The sequence below is a fragment of the Nannobrachium achirus genome (assembly GCF_963921795.1).
Source record: "Nannobrachium achirus genome assembly, chromosome: 4".
Taxonomy (NCBI): domain Eukaryota; kingdom Metazoa; phylum Chordata; class Actinopteri; order Myctophiformes; family Myctophidae; genus Nannobrachium; species Nannobrachium achirus.
In genome coordinates this window covers 39,653,488-39,679,194 of record NC_137813.1, presented here as the reverse complement: position 1 = coordinate 39,679,194, position 25,707 = coordinate 39,653,488, and the positions used below count along the sequence as shown (strand labels likewise).

The window sequence follows — 25,707 nt, the reverse complement described above, 5'->3', positions numbered from 1 at the left end:
GCGATGTTTAAGTACACCTCTGCCCTGGACATGATGTAAGTATGTCACATGGACTTATAACGTATACAATCCAAACCTGATGCAGAGTACCAGGCAAGGAGGCATTGGGTCATACTTGATATGACCCGGCCGGGGATCCAACCCTGAGACATCCCAATCTCAGGGCAGACACTCTAACCACAAGGCCACTGCATGCAAAGGCATACCTCCCTGGACTTGCCTAACTGCACACAAGTGTGTCTCGACTCTCGACCGTCTGCACTCGGCACACATCTGTTGGACTGGAAGGGCCAGTCGCACATTGGCTGTCTGGTCAGGTAGCAAACACTATTTTGTTAATGTGTTGTGGTGGTGTGTTTAATTTAATAATTGTAATTGCGTTTATGAATACATCAAACTTTTTGAGGGGCCGACAGCATTGTACACATTTCATTTGTAATTCTGTGGACAGGATCTACAACATCTAAAGGTAAGATCTTTGTTTAGCAGGGCCCCTGGGCCTGAGATAGCATCAGGCCCCCCCACACACAGCCAGAGCACAACCTATGCTGTGTGAGCAGAACACAGAACGGTCTATTGCACTTATAGGAAACAAAACATTAATTAAAGCATAATTAAACAGCTAATAAAACCTCTTTAACAGATAGATAATGATAATGATGGAACCATTCCCATTAGGGATCAGCATCCAAGAGTGAGTTGTCAACCTAGTTATTAGTGTGAAGGGCAACCAGACTATACTTGTCAGACCTTTTCTTCCATCTTTCTACCCAGATAAACTGTGTTTTGCTGCGCTACTAGTGTTATTTGATGTCCCACAGTTTTGGTGGCTCGAATTGACTTGAATGGAAAATATAGATTGAATGATTGAAGACTTTATTAGAGGTTTGCATAGGAAAAGATACAGTGAATTGTACAGGACAGTACAATTCACTGGTACTGTTGTTCTTAATATACGTAAACGACATGTCATCTGCTTGTGACTGCAATCTGTTTCTGTTCGCGGATGACTCGGCTCTCCTAGTCTCCGGCAGAGACTTATTGCAGGTTGAAAAGGCCCTTAACTGTGAACTTAACAAGATCTGCACCTGGCTCAATGACAACAGACTCTCAATTCACCTAGGCAAAACTGAATGTATCCTCTTTGGATCTAGTCAGAAACTTAGCCTAGTTGAGAACCTGGAGGCTAACCTATCCAGTGAAAAAATGACCACCAAGGTAATCAATAAAGTCAACCAACGAATTCGCTTCTTGCAAAGGGTTGCCCCGCTGATCAATACTAAATCCCGAAAGACACTAGGAGGAGCTCTTATTGGGCCCCTCATTGATTACGGAGTCCTTGTCTGGTATCGCGACGCCCCAGCCGCCTTAAAGTTAAAGCTTCAAACAGCCCAAAACAAACTAATTAGGGTTGTGCTTGGTCTCCCTCCTCTGACCCACCTTACCGATCATCACCACGAAAGCGTGGGATGGCTCAAAGTAGCTGACAGAGTACAGCATCTTGCAATGGGCCTGGTGTACAAGATACACTACACCTCCAAGATTCCCATGTACCTGACAAACTACTTCTTAAAGGTCAAGGATGTTCACGACCACAACACCAGAGGCTGCTCCACTAATCATCATCAACGTAGATTTAACACTAAACAAGGCTCTAACTCGTTCTCCTGCTACACCATCAACATGTGGAACGCCCTTCCTCAAGCCCTAAAGGAGAGCAAATCCCTAGCCTCCTTCAAAATTGGTATGAAAAGTCACCTTCAGACAGCTGCTACCCGTGACTTGTAAATAGACTAAGCCCCCATGCCCCCCCCCCCCCTTTTTATTATTCTTTTTCTGCCTTTGTATTTTGATGTTATGCTTTTGAAACTGATTGCGACCGTAGGTCGCATTTACTATCAAAACCTCCACCGGCTGTCCGTGCGTCAGTCCGTCAGTCACACGTCACACTTTTGCCCTGCTCATATCTCCACAACCGTTGCCCCCATCCACGCCAAATCTTGCACACACACTCCTGACCTGCCAAACTACTACCTCCAAGGACCCCCGCAGCTCCAGGGACCCCCAGGTCCCTGGGGGACCCCCAGGTCTAATTTTGCCCTGCTCCTATCTGCACAACCGTTGCCCCCATCCATGCGACATTTTGCACACACACTCCTTACCTGTCAAACTACAACCTCCAAGGACCCCCGGAGCTCCAGGGACCCCCAGGACCCTGGGGGACCCCCAGGTGTAAAAAATGACCAAATGTGCAAAAATGACCAAATGACCACCCCAACGGGGCTGCTCACGGGGAATTCCTGGGGACCACCCACTCCTGGTGCTCCAGAACGGATGCAAAAGTGGTGGCGCCCCCAGTGGAGGACCCCCTCCACTGCAGCTCACATAAAATGCCGTAACTCCTACAGATTTTGCCCTAAAATCACGAAAATCACTACACAGCATGTCTACACTCATGTCATCAACATGGATCAGGAAGATTTAGGAAAAACACATTTTTGCCCTATTTGTGGAGATAAGGTCGCTTATCTCCCGATTAGGGAGTCTTACTGGTATTATCCTAGATAAAGTACTATGTTCTATCCGTCTGTCTTTCAATGTTATATGAGATACTTAAAGTGTGGTTCCTGTGGAAATAAGCCTCGGCTTTCTAGGATCTCCTTTTAGTTGACCTTGTACCAGTGATTTGTACTGTCATGAAACTGTACTTTTTTCTATTGCAAACTTCTAATAAATTCTTCAATCAATCAATCAAACAAGCTGAACTAAAAGAATAAACACCACAAGAAAGATTTTGGGCTTGTTTCAATTGGGGTCCCTTTTTACAACTCATACTCATATCAACATTAAATTACAGACAAATAAAACACAGTACTCTGCAGAAAATATCATCATAAGACAATTGGAAAACAAAATAAAAAATAAATGGTATTTACAGTAGAAAGGACAGGGGGAGATATGGATAAGGCTTTGTCTTTTTGTATACCAGTTTCGAGTTGCAGCCACCTGTAAGTGGAAGGGTTTAAAGGAGGGTAGGGATTTACACTCCTTTAAGGCCACATGTTATTGGTATAGCGGGAGAACGAATTTGAGCCTTTTTTTAGAGTCAAATCTGTGATTTGTGGCGCTGCCTCTGGTGTTGAAATTGTGGAATTGTGGAAGCCCAGCAGATTCCTTGTGACTCGCTTCGGCAAACACACTTTCCCAATGCATCTTTCTAGTTCAGTTCAGTTCCGTTTCTCAGAATGAAGTGATAGAGCAGGGGTTTTCAACTGATTGTCAACCAAGCGACCACTATTGTGTTGGGTGGGAATGTGAAATAGTGTTAGTGCTTTGGTAACGCTTGCTATCAGGCGTGGAATTTTGTCATTTTAGGGGCAAGGCCACTTTGGCCTTTGGTGTTGTCCATTTTTTGAGAGCACAAAGGCCAAATGCCAGGGCAGGAAGGCCATCAAATAAAACAAGATTTTAGTCCATTTAAAGAATTTGTTGAATTCAAGGGTTAAGGATGATATCCTAATCTGCAGTTAAATAGATAATTATTTACAATCTGATCCATGCTCAGCCCTGCACCAATCAAAGTCACTGGATTGGTTTAAAGATGGGGACTCGGGGGGTTAAGATTTCAGAATCTCAACAAAACAACACAGGTGTCTTGACATGACAAGAAAGAGACACCGGTGTCTGCTGTCTATATTGACCAGAAAGAGACAGAGGAGAAAGTGGTACAGTCAGCTGGCGCATTAAGGTCACTGTGGCCTCAGGTCATGCCATTGGGTTTCCGAGGCTATGCCATTGTTGGTTTTAGTCAAGTAAAAATAAAGCTGAGGTTGGAAAAAATTGTGTTATTTAGTTTTTCAACTGATTCTGACAGGAAATTAGGTCTACTAGCCAGGATAAAAAATCTACCATAATCTGCTCACTGCAAATACCCACAGTGGCCAAATCAAGTTGGGCTCCCATCGACTTTCTATACAGGAGGAAAATACCCAGAAAATAAATCTGCTTTAAGTAGGATGTGAGGGGTCTAACTAGGGGTTTGTCATGATGCTGAATCCATTGCAATCATTTGTTTTGCACAAGGCCAAACTGAGGGGCAACTGCAATGGCCTCCATGAAATTCCTGCCCTGCTTGCTATGCATCCCATGTCTAATTATCCCACTGTTTCTCAACAAATAGTGGTCCATGGGGAAATGTTTAACTTTTACATGTAAGAGAAAAAGCTTGCAATTAAATAATGTCGACTGTTAAGGGCTTGATTTAATTTGTTGCATGATACTATGTGGAGTAGGCCTATGTGCAACAAATTTGTTCAAGACCATTATTTAACTGAAATGCCACCATTAACTGATATACCGATTTCAATCTTATCCTACATGTCCTAATAATGATGGCTCAATCAGGCAATCAAGGCCTACACTTCCCCTTCAGAGATTTTCTGTGGTCATTTCTTCACCTCCAAATTCTCAGTAAAACTGACAATATTGACGCATCATCATAGGACTGCCGGTCATTAGATGCAGTGCACTGTTCCGTGTAAGAAAATATTCACTTTCACTACATTATTAAATGCCTGGTCAGGGAGACAGGGACGAGTCAGTGGTCCACGGACCACCTATTGAAAACCCTACAACCAACTAGCCAATCACAGTGCGACTGGCCATTCGTTCGGGCTATGGGATGTCACATCCCATCCCGGAAGACGTGCGCCCCACCACCAGACTACTAGATGCTGTGCTGGACACTGGTCCGCTGAATCAGGTGAGTTTATGTACTGATCGCTGCTGCACCGGTACAGTTATTTACTCATTAATCAATTATTACTATCGTGTCATCTGTTGTATCAAAGGAAACCAACCCCACTATTCCTAAAGCAAGTGAGAGAGTACCGTGTTAGCCAGCTAGCTAACACACAGTGGTGAGTTAACGAAGACTGCTATCCAGGTAGCTAACAACATTGCTAGCTGCCTGACTTGCTTTTTTTGTTTTTGTTACACTAACTTTCATATCCATATTCAGTGGTGGAATAAGTACTCACATATTTTGCTGCTGTAAAATGTTAAATACTGCAATGTAGAAATACTCTGTTACAAGTAAAAGTCCGGAATTCAAGATGTATCCTACTTGAGGAAACGTATGAGTGTTGGCATCAAAATGTAGTTGACTTAAATACCAAAAGTAAAAGTACAAAATGTTTGAAAAGTTCACAACGCGTCGCGATACTAGATTGTAGATCATCTATTTTCAAATAGCCAAGGTATAAAATAGGGCTAAAGTGGTTTATGTAAGTTTTATAATATTATAATTTATCTGCAAACTGTGCAAAGTAACTGTAATTAAAGTTTTCAAATAAATGTAGTGGAGTAAAAGTAGGCTACAATATTTGGATCCTAGATGGTTGAATGACTGCAGAGGACTTTATTAGAAGTTTGCATTGGAAAAGGTACAGTTTCTGTTGTTTTTATTGACCTGTGTTTTATTATTTTCTTTTCTACTTTTGTAATTGATGTTAGCCTATGCAAAGTACTCTTTTCTATCCGTCTGTCTTTCAATGTTATATGAGATACATAAAGTGGTTCCTGTGTAAATAAGCCGTAAAGCTTACTAGGATCTCCTTTTAGTTGACTCCGTACCAGTGATTTGTGCTGTCATGAAACTGTACTTTTTTCTATTGCAAACTGCTAGTGCTAAATCAATCAATCATCATGACAGTACAGTTCACTGGTACACGGTCAACTAAAAGAATAAACACTGCAAGGAAGCTTTTGGGCTTGTTTCAATTGGGGTCATATAACTCATATAACATTGAATGGCAGACAAATAAAACACAGTACTATGCAGTAAATATCATAAAAAATCAAACCTCGGTTCGAAGTGGAGCGGTGAATCTGAGCAGCTATACCGTGTGTGTGTGTGTGTGTGTGTGTGTGTGTGTGTGCGTGTGCTGCAGAACAGCGCCCCTCCTTTAACTTGTGTGTTGTGTGTGGCCACTCAAGGTATTGCCAGGCTACAGACACGGCCAGCCAGCCAGCCACATACATACATACATACATTAGGCCGGGGGCCAATTCTGAAATTGGCCCAAATTGGTACCACCCAAGGTGACCGTAAGTTTTTTACATTTTCGTCTTCGTACATGTCTCTAGTTTACATTTTGATATGATAACTCTTCCAATCGCCCAGCTTATTGACAGTTATCATTCCCTAAACAAACCAATATCCATATGAAACAGTGATGAGTATATAGTGTGGTACGATGTGTACTTCCGTAGGATTCTTGTGCTAAAATCTTTTTTTTTTTTGCAGATCCTGGTTCTATAGAGTCCAAACTATGAGAAAATTATGGGTGCCAACTTTTCCGGACCCCCACCCCCCTATCTGGGGGTCATCTAGTTTGGGGCATCCCAGAACAGTACGCCAGCCAGTTAAATGTCCAATTTTCTTAATATTAGGGTTGTGTTGTAGGTTTTAAAACATTCTGAGTTCATTTATTACAATTTTGAAGCAGCCAGAATAACCTTTCTGACATTTGGTTGGGGTCTTTCCTCACCCGCCGGACCCCTGTGCCTATCTCAGTACTCGCTCTGCTCCTGCTCCAGAACAATTTTTATGACCATATATGGAGTTCCTTGACGTCTTCAATATTAAGCCCATATCTAACAGGACTTCATATGGGACTGCCCATATATGGAGGCCACATCGGCCACATGCCACACTAACAGAATCCATATATGGCCAAGACAGCCTATATCTGTGTGACTGGTTCTACAGACAGGGATCTCCATGAAGGGTATGATGTCAGTTGTAAGCATGTTTGGGCTCTCACAGCACATCTCAATATACAGTACATGGATCTGTACATCTGTACACCGATATACATCACTGGTCAGATGGCAAAGAATTGGCGCCCTGAGGCATCTTACTGTACTAGTAAATAATACTGAGAATACTAATAAACCATCAAGTACACTACATAAATCCAGGATGCATACAACTAACAGTTTCTAATATTATTCAATAATAGTTAGCAAATTGCAGAACTGGTTGCAAGAATAGGGCCAAAACTGGAATAGCCATTTGGCTGGCCCCCTGTAGTAACTCTGATGACATCTGGGGGTCCCGGACCCCCTGTGGAAGACCCCTGGTATTAGCTACTCATTTGTCAGAGCCCAGCTACAAAAGATTTATGCTTCAATTATGATCTAATTTGACACTGTTCTGGAGCAGGAGCAGAGCAAGGACTGTAATGAGTACTGAGATAGGCTCAGGAGTCATTCCGGGGGTCCCAGGTGAGGAAAGACCCCCACCAAAAGTCAGAAAGCTTATTCTGGCTGCTTCAAAGTGCAATATATGAACTTAGAATGTTTTAAAACCTTCAAAACAACTTTAATATTATGAAAATTGGACATTAACTGGCTGGCATACTGTTCTACAGTGTCCTAAAATAGATGACCCCCCAGAAAAGGGGCAGGGGTTGGGAAAATCTGACACCCATCATTTTCTGACACTTTGGTCCCTATAAAAGCCAAAGCAGTAAAAAAATAAAGTTAAGCAAAAAAATCATTAGAAGTACACTATGTAGTAACTCTGAGGACCCCCTAGGGGTCCCGAAGCCCCTGTGGAAGACCCCTGCTATTTGCTACTACTCATTTTTGTTTTCAGAGTCCAGCAACAAAAACATTTATTCAATTATGATCTAATATGACATTGTTCTGGAGCAGGAGCAGAGCGAGTACTGAGATAGGCACAGGGGTCCGGCGTCTGGGGGGTCCCAGGTGAGGAAAGACCCCAACCAAATGTCAGAAAGGTTATTCTGGCTGCTTCAAAATTGTAATAAATGAACTCAGAATGTTTTAAAACCTACAAAACAACCCTAATATTAAGAAAATTGGACATTTAACTGGCTGGCGTACTGTTCTGGGATGCCCCAAACTAGATGATCCCAGATAGGGGGTGGGGGTCCGGAAAAGTTGGCACCCATAATTGTCTCATAGTTTGGACTCTATAGAACCAAGATCTGCAAAAAAACAATTTTAGCACAAGAATCCTACGGAAGTACACATCGTACCACACTATATACTCATCACTGTTTCATATGGATATTGGTTTGTTTAGGGAATGATAACTGTCAATAAGCTGGGCGATTGGAAGAGTTATCATACCAAAATGTAAACTAGAGACATGTACGAAGACGAAAATGTAAAAAACTTACGGTCACCTTGGGTGGTACCAATTTGGTCCAATTTCAGAATTGGCCCCCGGCCTACATACCCACGGACATACCTGTCTATTGGGAGCGCTTTCACCGCTCCAAAAACTGCTGTAAAGCAAAAAAAGTATAAATAAATGGTATTTACAGTAAAGAGGTCAAGGGGAGGTAAGCATAGGATATGTCTTTTTTACCAGTTTTGTGTAGCAGCCGCTTTAAGGAGGGTATGGATTTACACTCCTTTGAGGCCTTCGGTAGGGAGTTTTTTTGCAGCATGGCAGGAGAATGAAATCAAATTCAAATTCTGGGTTGGACGTGATCTGTGGAGCTGCCTCTGGTGTTGCAATTGTGAACATCCTTGACGTTTTCGATTTGGAAATATTTTGTCAGCTACATGGTGATCTTACTGGTGTAGTGTAGGGTTAGGGTTAGGTGTATTGTGTACACCAGGCCGCTGTGATTCCAGCAGCAACTGGGAAATTGCCCTGTCAGAGTTTTAATCTAACATTCTGAACGCAGCTCAATGTTGGTGTTGTTGGAGGTTGAAACTGGTGACTGAGGGTAGTACTTCCCCTCTACTAGCACACTACGATTCCAATGAGATAGTCTAATTCTAAACCAAATAGAGGTAAATCGCTCCGCATTGATTGTGTTATCTCATAGTCCAATGGTTAAATATGTTGTTGAGGATCATACTGCCAGGTCGTGTGGCCGATGTGGCCACGGTGCAGCTGTAAAACAACGCCGGGCCAGAAACATCAATGCTGCATCAACATAGTTGCTACAGTACAGTACCATAAAGTACAGTACAATACCAAAGCACCATACATACCATTCTGCAATGTAGCTTTGAGCGCCTGCTTTTTGCAGGCGCGAACTTTTGTACAGTCTCAGAGTTATGGTGGTCCTTGAAGTTAAAACATTAAAGCACCGGTATTGTGTTGACTTCCCAGTCCACATACCAGTTCTGACGGTGCCTTAAAAGCCAGTTCTGGAAACAATTCAAAATGTCATGGAACCGATTTCGGTTCCTCAATGTAGGATCCGGCTCCAGATCCCAACCCTTGAGGTATACTCTAATCCAGGGTTCCCCAATAGGCGGCCCGTGGGCCATTTGCGGCCCGCAGGGGGCTACTGTCTGGCACACACAAACACCCCAGTAATGGTGGTACAAGAGCAGCAGCAACACTAGTATATCGTCATTGTCGGGTGGAAATCTCGAGTGCATCTCTCCACTCCAACATGTCTCCTTTCCGACATGTCTCCATTCCGACACTAACCCTATCTCTAACCCTAACCCTAAACCTTAGGCCCATGGGAGTGTCGCCACTCCGACAATAAGAAGTCAATTTCGGAGTGGCGACATGTCGGAATGGAGAGAGCCTCCCGGAAATCTCGTATCTCCAAATTTGTACGTTCTTTCGCAAATCATACAAGCCATCGCACAAAAGTAGTGAAAACAGCAGATCTACAAGCACACAACTGTGCTTGTAGATCGGCTGTTTTCACTAGTTTAAATAATTTAAAAAATGATGAATTCAAAACAAACGGTTTTGGACATACAAGATTTTTACCCGACAAAGACGATATCTGAACTGTCGCTGGAGTAGCGACGAACGTCACCGTCGCCCCCTGCAATGTTGTGGCCCTCGGCTTGGTACCCTAGACATAATTCGGCCCTTGGGGAAAACTAATTGGGGAACCCTGCTCTAAACCATTCCCTCCGTTGTACCAGGTGGAGTACCCCGTCTCACCGCAGCAATGCCGGGCGGAGGCTACGGGGAGTTTGGGGGAAGCCTCCCTGCCATCGCTTCCCTCAATGCGTCCTACTCGACGTCCCTATCCATTCCCTCCCCTTACCTGTGTGTGGCCCCTGGGGAACGCAAGGCCATCTCGGACGTCCGTCGCACCTTCTGTCTCTTTGTCACGTTCGACCTCCTCTTCATCGGCCTGCTGTGGATTATTGAGCTGAACGTGAGTGTGGATGCGGTCAGTAAGCCTGTCACAGTTATTTCCTAATTGCAATTATTTGAGATAATCGCAATTATCGCTTATCTCCCGATTAGGGAGTCTTACTGGTAATATTCCGAACATAAAAAAAGAATAATGTGGAAATGGTGGATATACGTAATAGATTAGATCGGCTATTTCCACTATTAATGTTTTTATAGTTATTAAAATAATAACTATTATATCTGTTATTTGTCATATCTGCCCTGTGTAACTGTTGTTCACAAGCCTCAAATTCCAAAGAGAAATGTAGTTTCAATTAATATAATGTTCTAATGTTCAACGACGTGAAGTACATTTTCATAATCGTAACAGTCCTAGCGGTCAGTCACATTTCAAATAATTTAAAATGTATCTTCTATAATTGTGACACCCCCTACTGTCACCACATGACTGATCGGTGGTCCGCTCTGCTCTTTTGCCTTTCCAGAGCCACAGCACCATCTGGGAGAACCTCCAGAAAGAGGTGGTCCAATACGACTTCAAGTCTTCCTTTTTTGACATCCTTGTAAGTTTTAGAAGTGAAGGTGTGCATATGTTTGGTTTGGTTGTACGCTGGTGCCGATCCCTATAAGTATAAGGAATCATCTGACTGCTTTCTAGTCTCACCGCCTTCTAGTCTCACTAACTTTCATCTGCCTGATTCTATCATATAGTGAGATTTACTTGCTTTGCAAGCATCAGCTTGTTCGGGTTTCAGGCACAATGCACTTGGAGGGAGGCCAGTGTCTGTCTATATCTATTGGTACCCAGGCATTGCCTGGGTTGTTAGGTAAACTACATAAATCAGCTTGTATATCCTCGGTACCCATTGTAGTTTGTCAGTACTTGGTCATATGGAGGGCATCTCTCTCTCTCTCTCTCTCTCTCTCTCTCTCTCTCTCTCTCTCTCTCTCTCTCTCTCTCTCTCTCTCTCTCTCTAGATTTAATTTTATTCTTTTATTTACATGTGGAACCTTACTTGTAAGCCGGTCGTTTGAGCCGGTCTGGTAAGTGCTGTTATAATTTATCACATTGTAACAGCAATTTGATATATGGTGGTAAGTTCCCATCAATGGCCTTAAAAATGAACTGGTATCAGTGCCTCGAAAAACAGGTCTTATTGCAGTCATCCAAGATGAGTATTTTGATATCGGTATAATCTGGGCAGATGTCAAGGTATGTCAGTATTTGGGAATAATCTGGGCCCACCAGCACACCCTCAACCTTGCATAGAAAATGATTGCGACCGTAGGTCGCATTTACTATCAAACCCTGCACAAAGTGTCAGTCCGTCCGTCTGTCTGTCACACCTCACACGTCACACTCTTGCCCTGCTCATATCTCCGCAACCGTTGCCCCGATCCATGCCAAATTTTGCACACACGTTCCTTACCTGCCAAACTACAACCTCCAAGGACCCCCGGAGCTCCAGGGACCCCCAGGTCCCTGGGGGACCCCCAGATGTAAAAAAAGACCAAATGTGCAAAAATGACCAAATGACCACTCCAACATGGCTGCTCACGGGGAATTCCCGGGGACCACCGACTCCTGGTGCTCCAGAACGGATGCCAAAGTGGTGGCGCCCCCAGTGGAGGACCCCCTCCACTGCAGCTCACATAAAATGCCGTAACTCGGGCTAGGAGCGTCCGGGAGAGCCGGGGCCGGTACCTATTCGTCCGCCTTGCCGGCGCGGAGACCCCACCCCTCATTTCTCACATGGCCCTCTTCTAGCGCCACCATGAGGCCGATTCTTGCAAAACACATTTTGGGACACTGCTCCTACAATTTTTGCCCTAAAATCACGCAAATCGGTACACAGTATGTCTACACTCATCCCATCAACATGAATCTCTCCCATATAGCGCCACCTCCAGGCCGATTTTTAAAAACACATTTTTGGACACTGCTCCTACAGATTTTGCCCTAAAATCACGAAAATCACTACACAGTATGTTTACACCAGGGGTCAGCAACCTTCTTGAAATGAAGTGCCATGTTTTTATTTTCTTGAGTGTCAGTGTGCCATGTCAACATACATTTTAAGATGTAATTTGCAATAAATGATCTTAACTACATTTAATTAACGTTTAAAAAAAAATGTTGTTTTTAAAATAAAAAATCCTCTCTCACACTTCAGCTAGTGTGCCGGTGATCACCATCCCCTGTGCCAATGTTGGCACCCGTGCCTAAGGTTGCCTACCCCTGGTCTACACTCATGTCATCAACATGGATCAGGAAGATTTTGGCAAAACACATTTTTGCCCTATTTGTGGAGATAAGTGACCTACGGTCGCTTATCTCCCGATTAGGGAGCCTTACTGGTTATTTGTTGTTTTCTGCATGCACTAGGCAACTTAATACGTTGTTCATTTGTCTGCATTCCTACACACAAAGGACAAAAGAATGGAAAAGAAAAACAACTCATGCTCACATGATTAGATAAAGAAGTCATTTTATCATTCTGCTTTTGTTTCATAACAGTTGCTTGCTGTGTTTCGGTTCCTCTGCCTGCAAGTGGGTTATGCTGCTCTGCGTCTGAGGCATTGGTGGGTCATTGCGGTAAGAGAGCTGGCTCAGACGGACAGATAAAACTCTTATTTGGGTGATAGGCGGGAAGTGTAATCCCGGAGACCCTGACGTGGAACCTCTTTTCCTCCTTCCACAGATCACCACTCTAGTGACTAATGTCTTCCTCGTTGTGAAGGTCATCAGATCTAATGTGAGTGTCTCCCTACTGCTGTTTTGAATCTTAACTCTCAAACTCTCAAATACCTGGAACGCGCCTGAGTCGCGTTAGATTTTAAACACTTTAACCATTATTTTATGCTTTAACTTTAGAAAAATAGCAGATATACAAGCTTACAGCGCAGCACTGAGTGCCGCGCTGCGAGCTTGTAGATCTGCTATTTTTGAAAAATCGTGAAAACGTGTGCAAGTCTTTGAATATCTTTGACCTGATCTATGACCCGACTTCTAAATCCTTCCCCTAAATCATGTTGTTCTCAAACCTTTTCATGTCAAGGACCCTCAAAATTACAGGTACAGTATTTGGCCACGGACCCCCATCTCAAAATATGTTGTTCCAGGGACCACCCAGAAGCAAATATTTGAGTTACAAATTCAAAGACTTGCAAAGAAAAATCATGATTTTTCAAAAATAGCAGATCTACAAGCTCGCAGCGCGGCACTCGGTGTCGCGCTGTGCTATTTTTCAATAGTTAAAGCAGTCAATAATCCTAGGCCTAAATGGGTTAACTAACGTTGGAATATGGTTCAGTGCATCATGAGCCACCTCACATTTATCACTTCCCCAGTTCCACCAATATTTAATTGTATAACGGGCTGAAGGCTAGTATTGACCTTATGTGGAACTCTGTACAAGTGCAGTCAAAGATGAGTGATCTCACAGCTTTGGTAACTTATTAATTATATTATATGGTCAACAATGGGGAAGTGATATAGTTAGTCCTTCAATAAAATGATTATGACGTGTCTCAAATAAGGAAGCGATATGGTTTCAGTAAATAATGAATTGTCCATTGTCAAGTATGTCCATATGAGCCCCATTTCCACTGTAGGGCCGACCGAGAACTAGAACCAGAACTTTCCAGAACCAAGAACTTTCCAGAACTTCCAGAAGTTCCGGGACCAAGTTCTGCTTTTGTTTCCATATAACTAGACCTAACCGGGAAGGTCCAGAATTGAGAGCAGCGACGCTGCTGGCCCCACCCATAGGTTCCCAGAACTCAAGTTTAGTTCTACCTCAGGAGCAGGATCTAAAAAATGATTCCTGGAGCCTTGTCTGAAACCTGGCCGTGTGCAATGGAAACAAAACCAGAACCAAAAAATTTGGTTCAGGTTCTGCAAAGTTCTGGTTCCTCCTTGCAGTGGAAAGGGGCCTATATGTGTAATGTCTTTTACATGGCTCACATTATGTACTTCCTTGTATAGCTCCTTTCCCAGAACAATGCCTTTGGCTATGTGCTGCCCATTACCTCATTTGTTGTGGCATGGCTGGAAACCTGGTTCCTTGACTTCAAGGTGCTCACTCAGGAGGCTGACGATGAGAGAGGTAAGTGGGAAACATTTTGTTCTGGTTAACTCATAAGTAGGGATGGGACGATATGAAAATGTCATATCACGATTATTGTGACTTTGATTTACGATATTATCGCGATAATCCAAATCCATTATCCTGGGGCGGAACATTTGCCAAAAAATAGCAGATCTACAAGCTCACAACGCGTCGCGTTTTGTGAGCTTGTAAATCGGCTATTTTTTGGCTAAGACATTTGATTGAGAGTGAAAAAAAGACTGTATCAAGTACTTATATTATAAGTAACTTGTCCCATTTATAGAGGGTTTAAGTGGTACTGGATATGCAGCTCGGCAAATAAAAGGTGAATTGATCCCAGTGCATGACGGAGCCCGATATCACAATAAATTAAATCTCCACGATACGATTATCATGAGTGTTTTTTATCACGATAAACGATAATATCGCGTATCGTCCCATCCCTATAACTTATAAGATAAAATTAAATTCGTAAATAATATTGGATAAACTTGTATAAACTGTTGTCTGTGTCCCTCAGCCTACCTGGCAACTGTGCATGCGGCATGCGAGCGTGCCCCCATGATATACCCCCGTGCCGTGTCAGATGGACAGTTCTACTCCCCGCCAGAATCCCTCGCAGGTAACTAACAACTGTGGAGAGATGGATTAGGGCCCAGTGTTTTTTTATTTTGAGAAAAATGCGGATGAATCGCAGTCTGTGTTTCAAAACAGAATTGAACTCATTTTGACATTGTCTCATCTATCATATCATCGAAAAGATTCTATGCTGTCGTTTCTTGGTACAGTGCATCGATGGTACACCCCCCACCCCCCAAACAAACAAACATTACGCTACATCTATAACAACAAAACACTAACATCCAGAGAAAAATACAAAGCTGAATTTGAGGAAGAATTACAAAACCATTTTTTATTTCACCCTGGATAGTTTTTTTTATCTACAACCTATTCTATACGTGAGTCTAATATGTCTCCTACTTTTGTAACAATGAAACTACCCTTTGTCTACAGGCTCAGAGGAAGATCTCGATGAAGAGGGCCTTGGGCGCAGGGCAGTCACTGCACAGGTGCTGTATGCTCATTCTTATTTTTTTTTAATGTTTTTTAGATTTGCTTTTGGGCTTTTTATGCCTTTATTGATAGGACAGTAAAATGGGGGAAATGGGGCCAGGAAATAGGGGAGAGATGGGGAGTGACACGTGGCAAAGGTCGTCCGGATTGGGAATCGAACCGGCGCCGCCGCCAGGCATCCACGCCCACGTGGCAACGCCCAAGTGGCACGCGCCTGGACCAGCGGGCGCCCTCTGTATGCTCATTTTATGCTCCTCAGCTCTGTGTCACAGCTCTGGTGTTGATTAGTTTTCCCTCTGTCCCTCCCTCCCCAGGAGAAGGAGTATGTGAGACAGGGTCGTGAGGCCATGTCTGTGGTGGAACAGATCCTAGCCCAGGAAGACAACTGGAAATTTGAAAAGAACAACGTGAGTCTGGACTCTTAAGAAATAATAGGTCTTCCATTACCATTCGTCTTGAGCCCTGATTAAGAAACCTGATTATAAAAACAAAGAATTTCCATTTCATTACAAATAGTGAAACGGACCATGTTGCATAACGTCGTTGTCGGGTGGAAACCTTGTATGTCCAAAACCGTTCGTTTTGTATATATAATTTTAAAAGTGTTTTAAACTAGTGAAAACAGCCGATCTACAAGCACACAACGCCTCGCACCGCGAGGCGTTGTGTGCTTGTAGATCTGCTGTTTTCACTACTTTTGTGCGACGGCCTTGTATGATGAAGTAGGGCTTTACTTTGCGAAAAACGTACAAAATTGAAACTTGGAGATACGAGGTTTCTGCCCGACAACGACGATAAGGAAATTACACTTTTCATGATGCTGATTAAAACATTTCTTGTGGCAGGACATGGGAGACTGTGTGTACACTCTGGAAATCCCCTTCCATGGAAAAACCTTTATTCTCAAGGTACACAAATACATATTAAAATCCTCAGTGTTCATTTTACTCTTAGGGGATTATTTGGCTCCATTTGTACATTTGTCATCAAAAGCAATTACTTGACAATAATATAATAAATAATAATAATAATAAAGAATTGCACATTATCTAAGAATCATATAAACTCTATTTACTCATCTAAACGCATAATTTGTGTCTAGATGAGTATTAATGGAGCATATTCATTAGATTTACTCACCCAATCTACAATGGTCAGGATTTGCACTACTACATGACAGCATTTACTGTAGCAGCAATAAAGTCTGATTGCTGCTCTGTATAATCTGGCTAAAGCACAACCTTTACTTGTACAAGTGTTTGTGGTTTATTGTCATACAGTTATTTTTTCCCCTTCCTTTGGCTTTGCTCAGGCTCTTGTTCAGTGCCGCGCTGAACTTGTGTACCAGGAAGTCATTTTACAGCCAGAGAAGATGGTCCAGTGGAACAAAACGGTTACAGTTTGCCAGGTGACAGAACCCCTCTGCTGTTATTGCTTTCAATGATTAAAGACTTAAAGGGGAAGACCCCCCATTTTCAATATTGAACTATGTCATTAATATACCTTAGAGGAGTTGTGCGGAAATAGAAAAAAGGTTCCCCCCCTTCTGTGTTGCCTAGAACTGGAAGATTGATTTTGGGGTTTGTATTGTAAAGTACAACGGTGTGATGTCATCAAGTTGTACTTTACAATACAAACCCAAAAATCAATCCTGAAATGGGTGGTCTTACCCTTTAAGCCTGATGTATACTTTGTGTATAACACTGTCACGCGACAGAAATAGACAATCTACAAGCTCACAATGCATTTCAAGCTTGTTGATTTTCTATTTTTGCTGCGTGGTTCCAGGACATGACAAAGTATAGCTAAGCATGCATGCATTCCTAATCTATTTATAGAATTTTCACCTATAACGAGTGCCCCAAATAGGGATGCCTTGGTTAATGTTGTTCAACTTTCCCATTGTGCAGGTTGTATCCTGTTGTAAAAAAAAGTAAAAATGGTGTTCTTCTCTTCAGATCCTTCAGAGGGTTGATGACAACACCATGATTTCCTACGACGTCTCCTCTGGGGCGGCGGGAGGAGTGGTGTCTGCCAGGTACTGTATATCCCTACTGTATATTACAACTAAAATTATATACTAAAACTTCGTGACCAACCCTTGCTTTATTCAACATATCCCTTTTCAACTGGAGGACTTTTAAATGATATACAATAATTTATCTTACCAATACTTTTCCTAGCTATTCCTGAAGGGGAATTGGTAACAGTTTATAGAAGTGAGATGGTCAGGGTTAGAAGGTTGGTCAGATAATGGTGAAAAAGATAATATCCTAGCGATACTGACATGAATCTTTACAACAAAATATGAAAAACATTAATATTAGGTTTATTATTTAGTAATGTATGTTGATGGTACATAAGAACACCATTTTTAACTTCTAAAGAAATATACCCCAGATATTGCTTAAATGAGTTGAACAAGTCTTCCAATTCAAGTCTGATTTATCATATTTGTGCAAAATACAACTACTAAACATTACAGCAAGACAACCTTTCTTAACTCTTTCTGTGCGAAAACCGAATAATCTCGGTTCTTTTTTCCATTCCAATACAAATTTTTTAATCTATTTCGCTTACCCTGAGCTGCTAGTAGCGACGGGGGTGGTCCTGGCTCCTCCACCGCTTCCCAATGAGCCATTCTACTTGTCCCGATGATTTATTCAATTGAAAATGGTTTAGAAAAAAGTTTAGAGCCCCCCCAAAAAAACGCTGTTTCAGCAAGACGTATTAAGGATTACAAGAACCGACATTATTCGGTTCCTTTAGTAAAATGAATTAAATAATCGGAGGCATCAACGAAGCCCCGGTCTAATTTAGCATCCTAGCACAAGGCCGCGATTCTGTTTACACGGCACGTAATGGGAAGAAAAGGCTGCAGCACGCCGCCCACTCCAATAGAAAAACACATCTTTACAGCGGATTTTCTCCGGATTGTGTTCCGAGGCCAGCAGACAAGTTATTTTGGCGGCTGAATAACTTTAGATCGCTCTTCTAAAAAATTATATAGTCGATTGCTAACTGATAGCTAACTTCCTCCGGCTCGCTAGCATAGCACTCATTCGAGTGAAAAGCCAAGCCAGTTCAGGCTGGCGACCCGGATGTGATAGTGAATGCCTACGGGAGAATGGCTGGCACTCTAGCGGCACCTAGCGGCGCCCGGCAGCTATTGAGTTAAGACCAATATTAGAATTTATTTTCTGAGGAATGTTAACAGCTCTAGTAGGCACAGGCAGTTGCATAGATGATCATGGTTTGGCAAAACAAAGAAACAAAGCTTTTTATCAGGTTATCCTTTGGAGAAAGTGATGGAGATCCTTGGACTGAATCATTGTCCATAATAAGCATTTTAATTGTATGATGTGAAGAAGGTAGCATGCAGAATATTCTTTCAGTGAAACGTGTAATGAGGCTGTATGTCACTCTGTACGCACATTCCAACAGAGCCATTAGAGCGATTAGAACAGCAGAATCACTCCCTAGCTTCCGCCGTGGTTGATGTATTGATGTATTACCTTGCTTATTAAGTCGCTGCCTATATGCCTAAATTGTAATTGTAGAGGGTACTAAATGAATCAAAGGCAGCTCAACTATGCGTCAAACATCAAGGCTGCCCTGTGTTTCTGTAACATTGTTCCAAGTCTTCATAAATTATATATATTTTTCCCCTCCTTCCACAGGGATTTTGTTAACGTGCGGCGGGTGGAGCGCAAGCGAGACCAATACGTCTCTGCAGGCATGGCAACAGACCACGATGCCAAACCTCCACACAGTCGCTACGTCAGGTCAGACTTTGCCTCTTTAGCCCCTGATACACGTAGCAATTCTTTCATCAATATCAACCAGCAACGACCAGAGGCGTCAATCGGGTATGGCTAAAAAAGAAATTACCTCCTAAAATAAATTCAAGCCTTTTTGATAAGGTATGGCAACATGACTGGTGTCTTGCACGCGTGAAGGCGCAAAAAGATTAATCCAATGACGCGGCCAATGGCCATACTCAATTGACGCCTCTGGTCGTTTCTGGTTGATATTGTTGAAAAAGGTAATATTTCCTTTTTTTATATATCTATACTATAATTTTGCGAATGTCTGAGTGAGTGAGTGTCTGTCTGTCTGTCTGTCTGTCTGTCTGTCTGTCTGTCTGTCTGTCTGTCTGTCTGAAACAGCGTTTCTCCTCAGTGGCTGGAGCAATTGATCTGAAATCGCATCACCATTAGCATATGAACACACCTAACATAACTGTGAAGCCCGTTTGTCACTTTCACAAATCATATACTGTATATTAGCATTTTTATGGTGTATCTACTATCTATTCTGCATCTAGCATGAGGCACATCTATTCTGCATCTAGCATGAGGCAACATGTTTAACCAGCTCTCTCTGTGTGTGTGTGTGTGTGTGTGTGTGTGTGTGTGTGTGTGTGTGTGTGTGTGTGTGTGTGTGCAGGCAGGCGGGTGTGTGCGCAGGCGGGTGGGTGGGCGGGCTGGGGGGGGGGGTAGCCATTAAACGAAACGGGTATTTCTTACATTGATGCTCCTACATATTATCATGCAAGCACCAGTTAAAGTTACTTTCCATCCCTCATATACTTAATGCACAGTGCACATCCCATAACCCACACACTGCACATCATTTTGGAGCTCATATCTTTGAACGGGTAAGGGCTAGTATAAATAACGTAGCTGTCGGTTTAATCCTTGCAACTACCTTTCTACCCTTTGGTACTGTTGTGTGGGCTGAACCCTCCCTCTCCTCCCCAGGGGAGAGAACGGCCCTGGAGGATTTGTGGTCCTCAAGTCCAGCAGCAACCCGTCTGTGTGCACGTTCATCTGGGTCCTCAACACAGACCTTAAGGTGAGCCTAAACTGGCCTTTTCCTTTTGGGCCAACCTAACCTAACCTAAGCCGCTGATGTTATTCATTCAGAAAAGTTCTGTTTTATCCCACAAAAAAAGGAGGGGAAAAAATCTCTTGCACAATCACACTCATCAAGATGACACTAGATCAGTTGTTCTCAAACTTGGGGTCCCCAAATTATTTTGTGGGTTCCCCAGATGATTAGCTTATTTTTTTTCCTCACTCAATGGTAAACAACCAACACACAGTATAGGTGTATACAGGGCATCTGCACATTTATAAAGTGACAATTTAAGGACTTTCAAGACCAAATACCAAACTGGCCAAACTGTCAAATAGTAAGTAAGCAAGAGGCGAACATTGTAAAAATAGCCATTAGCCATTTTCACAATATTTATCTGTGGAACCGAGTCACATATCAGAACGGGTACACATTATTGTGTATCATTATTTTATGCTTTATCTATTGAAAAATAGCAGATCAACAAGCTCATAGCGCGGCACCGAGTGCCGTGCTGCGAGCTTGTAGGTCTGCTATTTTTGAAAAATCTTGAACATTTGAATTTTGACCCGATCCTTCTAAATCCTAATAGTTAAAGCATTCAATAATTTTAGGCCTAAATGGGTTAAGTGCTTGTCAGGGTGGGGATCCCCAGTTCAAATATGTTTATTTTGGGGGTCACAGCCTAAAAAGGTTTGAGAACCTCTGCACTAGATCTGGCGTCTGGAGGATTTTTAACACTAACCTTTCCCGATGTCCTCCCGTCCATCAGGGCAGACTGCCTCGCTACCTCATCCACCAGACTCTGGCTGCCACCATGTTTGAATTCATGGCACATTTACGCCAGCGTGTCACCGACCTTCAGTGCTCTCACCACTAGGAGACAACCTCCTCTGCAATACTGAATGAACAACAGGAAAGATGGCCTTCTAGCCACAGTGCCACAGCAGCTTTTGGGGTGTTCTTTGCATTTCTGGGCTCTCCACTTCCAAAAGAAAATCACCCAGCATTTCTGTTGTGGTGCCCCTAAGATGAGAAGACAAACGCACTTAGAAGAATGAACCCTCAAAGAGGACGTGTGACACAAGACTGCAATAATTAGAAAACGAGAGGAACAGCCGGACGGATTGCTCATTTTCATCCTTAAACTCTCAATTTTTTCTTTTTCTTTTTATTAATGGGTCACATCAATTTATTTTTTTGCTGTGGCCCTCACTGTGCAATGACAATTTTGTTGTCACGCCTTGCTAAGCGGTTTTGAATACAGGTGAATGTCATTTTCACCGTCTGCCCTCTCTCAATTCAACAGAACTGACGCAATGACGTGTCTGAATTTCGTTGCGCCAAGCAACAGTCTGTCCCTGAGCCTTATTCTACAGCAGACGTTGGTCAATTATTCGCTTTTTTTGCTTTGTTTATACTTTTTTTAGTTTTTTTATTTTGGTTACTGCACCGTCTTAACTGGTTCTTTCAAAAACTGTTCTGAAGAACCTGCATTTTTGGAACCATGTCATTATGAAAGCCCTGTATCTGTTTGGGGAAAGACCATGAACTCCCTTAAAAGGGTTTGTACCCCTTCTTCACTTCACTGTCTTTAGGGGGGAAAAAAAGTCAAAAACAAAAGTCACAGTGGTAGGTGTGTGTGTGTGTGTGTGTTTGGGGGACTGAGCCTCACCAGAGCCGACACCACTACCTGTCCCACGGTAAGAGAAATCACATGCCTACCTCTGCTCAGATACTACCAGAAATGTTGATGTATTTGGCCTGTCTGCTTGAGCATGGAAGACAGAATGATGAGGCAGCCATTTAACCATATTAACCCTGGGCTGGTGTCCCTATTTTTGTCATTATGGTGTTGGTCAGTGTTTCTCAAACTTAAAATTTCAAGGTCTTCCCTTAATTCTGACAGTGTACAAATGGAACCAAATGGACCCGTTAGGGTTCATTTGGTTCCATTTGTACACTGTCAGAGTTACAGACTTGTATGGGTCAATTTAGACCCCCCTAAAGGAACCCAGAGAGTCCTTGGAATCCACTTTGAGAAACACTGCTGTAGGTGAACATTTTCAAAATGCTCAAAATCGTTTGAAAATAGCAGATCTACAAGCCTGCGATGGAACATGTCGAGCTTGTAGTTCGGGTATCTTTGAATAACCCCAAAAAATAAGGCTTAAAGGAGTAGTTCACCCCCAAAATGAAGAGGATGAATCCCAACAGACCCTCCATCACGAATGACATCAGTCAGTTGTTTGACTTCATTGACGACCTGGCAGACCTGAGCAGATGTACAGTACACTAATATTTTATTAGTCACAATGAACAACATATCGTCATTGTCGAGCCGAAACCTCGTATCTCCATGTTTCAAATTTGTACTAATTTCGTTAAGTAAAGCCCTGTTTCATCATACAAGGCGGTCGCACAAAAGCAGTGAAAACAGCAGATCTACACAACGCCTCGCGGTGCGAGGAGTTGTGTGCTTGTAGATCGGCTGTTTCACTAGTTTAAATCATTTTTATAATGATAAATGCAAAACGAACGGTTTTGGACATACAGGGTTTTCACCCGACAACGACATATGTACAGTAGTCACATTTAAGATGCAGGAGGGCACAGATACAGTTAGAACATCCTGCCCAACAGGAACATCCCAACCTATACCGACACTCAAAACATACCAGCCATACAACAAAGACTGGACCGAGGAGAAAATATACGTGCGGCGTCAGGCCCAGCAGGCATTTAAGTAAAGACAGGACAGGCCATTTCTTTCTCTTTTTTTTTAAAACAATGAATTTACCCCCATTGATTCCGGATGGGGATAAATTTACTATAATCAATTTTTTTTGTCTTTGGAATGCGACAAATACAAAAAAAAAAGTAATCTCAAGTCTCCATGGCGTGAGTAATCAATGGGAACATCTTTCATGGGGTGAGCTACTCCTTTAAGTGGTTAATGGGCCTCCAGCTCAATCTTCTATAAATGTGGTAATGATTGTTTATGATGCTAATTAATTATTAGCGAGAGATAATGGTTACACATCTGGAAGCTGTATTCTTGCTAAAACTCTTATTGTGTGCCATTAACCTCAAGTGGCCTTCAAGCAAACGGCTGAGCAAATTGGTGGCTGTCGAAAATGTTTTACTGTATTCATGTGATGATCGTTGACATTGTGAGAACAGGCCTCTCATAATTTACACGTGGGGAATTATTTCTTTCGTTCTCTCATGTAATATGGTTCCTAATAACAGTTTTTATTTTTCATAATGCATGTCAAAAGGGCGATTATGTGTTCTTCCTTGTGCCTTCCAGTGCAGTGAAACGAGGCACAGCAGGGAGGACATTGTTCCGTTAACTCTTGACTGTCTAAGGACCATATCGTCGTTGTCGGGTGAATGTCCAAAACCGGTTTTGCATTTGTCATTTTAAAAATGATTTAAACTAGTGAAAACAGCCGATCTACAAGCACACAACGCCTCGCACCGCGAGGCGTTGTGTGCTTGTAGATCTGCTGTTTTCACTACTTTTGGGCGACAGCCTTGTATGATGAAGCAGGGCTTTACTTTGCGAAAGAATGTACACATTTGAAACTTGGAGATACGAGGTTTCCACCCGACAACTACGATATCTCTTGAGGCCAGGGCACACAGTGACCACATAATGATCATGATAAGAAGTAGTAAAATAATTTTGTTTTTGCAAGCTCAGTTATTGATGATGAATCTAGGAATGCCACAATCTTGACCTGAATTAAATCGCTAGCGATAACCTCTGTTGGCAGATGTTTAAGTTGGCAAAACGATCATAATGATTGTTTGTGTCCCATGTTGCTCTGGCCACAATTCTGTCCACCAGAGGGTGCTTAAACGCCAAACACGGTTCAACTTGCCTTGTTGAGATTTTAGCTTATTCATTTTGGTCAGAACTGAATGCATACACACTGTTTTGGACTGGGAATTTAAGTCCATTGAAGTATGCGAACATGGACATTTGTGCCTTTAACAAAATATGTCCAACCTTTCACCTTATTTGCTTTTACAAAACATCCGCTATTAAACCAATGCTTCGTAACTTAAGCAAAGGTTTATATACAGTGTAAAACCTGTCTAGATTTCTTTTTTTCAGGTTTGTATGTTTTTGGTTTTAGTGTTGGTGTAATTTTTTAATTTCTGTGTAAGACATAATCAGTTCTATAAGATGTTAATTTAAAGCCATTACATAAATACTGACCAACCCCTCAACTTTTGTATGGAAAGCTAACCAGACTCTCATATATAATAAAATGGATGAATTGATTTCATTTGATTGTTGGTTTTTGGCGGTGGAGATTTCTTTTAATTCACGGTTTTGGGACATAAAAGGCAAGTCTTGTCTTGTATACAAAATAGGGCCTTGAAATAAGTAAATCCAAAAATGTTTTCTCTGCCCCTGAGGCCTTTTCACTAGTGTGTGAAGACAGTAGGTTCTCTGACTGAGCAGCTATTTGTAGTGTTTGTTGACTTCCTTATATTCCATTGTTAGATCCCTGGCGTGTCAATATCCTGTGACCAGAATCGCATGCAAGTCACCCTTTCATGGTCTTTGTTTCATACCATGTTGCTCTACTGCTGCCTGCAAAGGAAATGGTCGTTATCTATCATTACTCTTTTTCAGAAAGAAATCATACTTAACCACTTTATTCCTGGCATCCCTCGCACAGTATTAAAGGTTAGAATTGTGAAAATAAAAGCTCACAATGTGCCGCGATGCAACGCATTGTGATCTTGTAGATTAATATTTTCAAAATGATGTCGACCATTTTGGTGTTTAAAGCTACAAGGGGAAGTACAATAACCGGCTTCCTTGTTCCAAAGCAAGCAAACGCTTCCCCTACCCGGCTGCATCACCTCTCCCTGGCCCCTCATCCCTTGTCTACAAAAAGCTGTACCCAACAAACTTATGTCACCTTAGCTCTTGCAATTCCACCATAACACGGTCATGAGAGGCATGGGTATGAGAGCGGCTGAGCTGAGTTTAACGAGCAAAGAAGGTGCAATGGGGTTTCCTCATGTATGATCAGGGAGGGGAACACATTGCTCAAGAGTTGAAACTATACACAAGACATAATATAGGCCTACAGTATTATGGGGGTCTTCGACGTTTTCAGGCCAAGGACCCCTTAGTTGAGAGAGAGATGAAGCAAGGACCCCCACAACCTGATAATAGATTCCATATAGTTTCATTGTTTGACAGCACAATTATCAGTGTATTTTGGATTCATGTCAATTTGTGTTTTCAGATATTCAACTGCTTGAACCGTCAATACTCTTTTTTTCCCCTCTACACCAAGGCTCTTTGCCGAAAATAGCCGATCTACGTTGTGAGCTTGTTGATCTGCTATTTTTGGCTAAAGTTCTCAGAATTTGAACACTAGGGTTCAAGCGGTTAATATAAAAAAGTAGAAAACATTCTATCACTCAAAGATTTGGAGGACCCCCTGTAGTAACTCTGAGGAC

The 25,707-nt window shown here is 42.4% G+C and overlaps 1 protein-coding gene across 3 annotated transcripts; it reads left to right on the top strand.

Moving 5' to 3' along the window:
• Positions 1–4,717: 4,717 nt before the first annotated feature.
• stard3 (StAR related lipid transfer domain containing 3) lies at positions 4,718–24,512 on the top strand. Of its 3 annotated transcripts, none has more exons than XM_080724898.1 (16): positions 4,718–4,762; positions 9,946–10,184; positions 10,651–10,728; positions 12,684–12,761; positions 12,868–12,921; positions 14,154–14,274; positions 14,798–14,899; positions 15,292–15,347; positions 15,666–15,758; positions 16,197–16,259; positions 16,664–16,759; positions 17,310–17,389; positions 19,032–19,136; positions 20,115–20,208; positions 20,984–22,069; positions 22,268–24,512. In XM_080724898.1, exons 2-15 carry the CDS (start codon positions 9,972–9,974, stop codon positions 21,089–21,091), a joined length of 1,341 nt encoding a protein of 446 aa, XP_080581024.1. In that variant the 5' UTR covers positions 4,718–4,762; positions 9,946–9,971; the 3' UTR covers positions 21,092–22,069; positions 22,268–24,512. The 3 variants fall into 3 exon arrangements, with proteins under 3 accessions (XP_080581024.1, XP_080581022.1, XP_080581023.1); XM_080724896.1 differs by having other exon boundaries at positions 9,946–10,199; XM_080724897.1 differs by lacking the exon at positions 4,718–4,762 and adding an exon at positions 4,797–4,919 and having other exon boundaries at positions 9,946–10,199.
• Positions 24,513–25,707: the final 1,195 nt, after the last annotated feature.

Coding starts and splice junctions, on each gene's coding strand:
- stard3 (XM_080724896.1), top strand. CDS start 9,972: ATGCCGGGCGGAGGCTACGGGGAGTTTGGGGGAAGCCTCCCTGCCATC. Junction 10,200..10,650: donor TGAACGTGAGTGTGGATGCG/GTCAGTAAGCCT, acceptor TTGCCTTTCCAG/AGCCACAGCACCATCTGGGA. Junction 14,900..15,291: donor CCCGCCAGAATCCCTCGCAG/GTAACTAACAAC, acceptor CTTTGTCTACAG/GCTCAGAGGAAGATCTCGAT.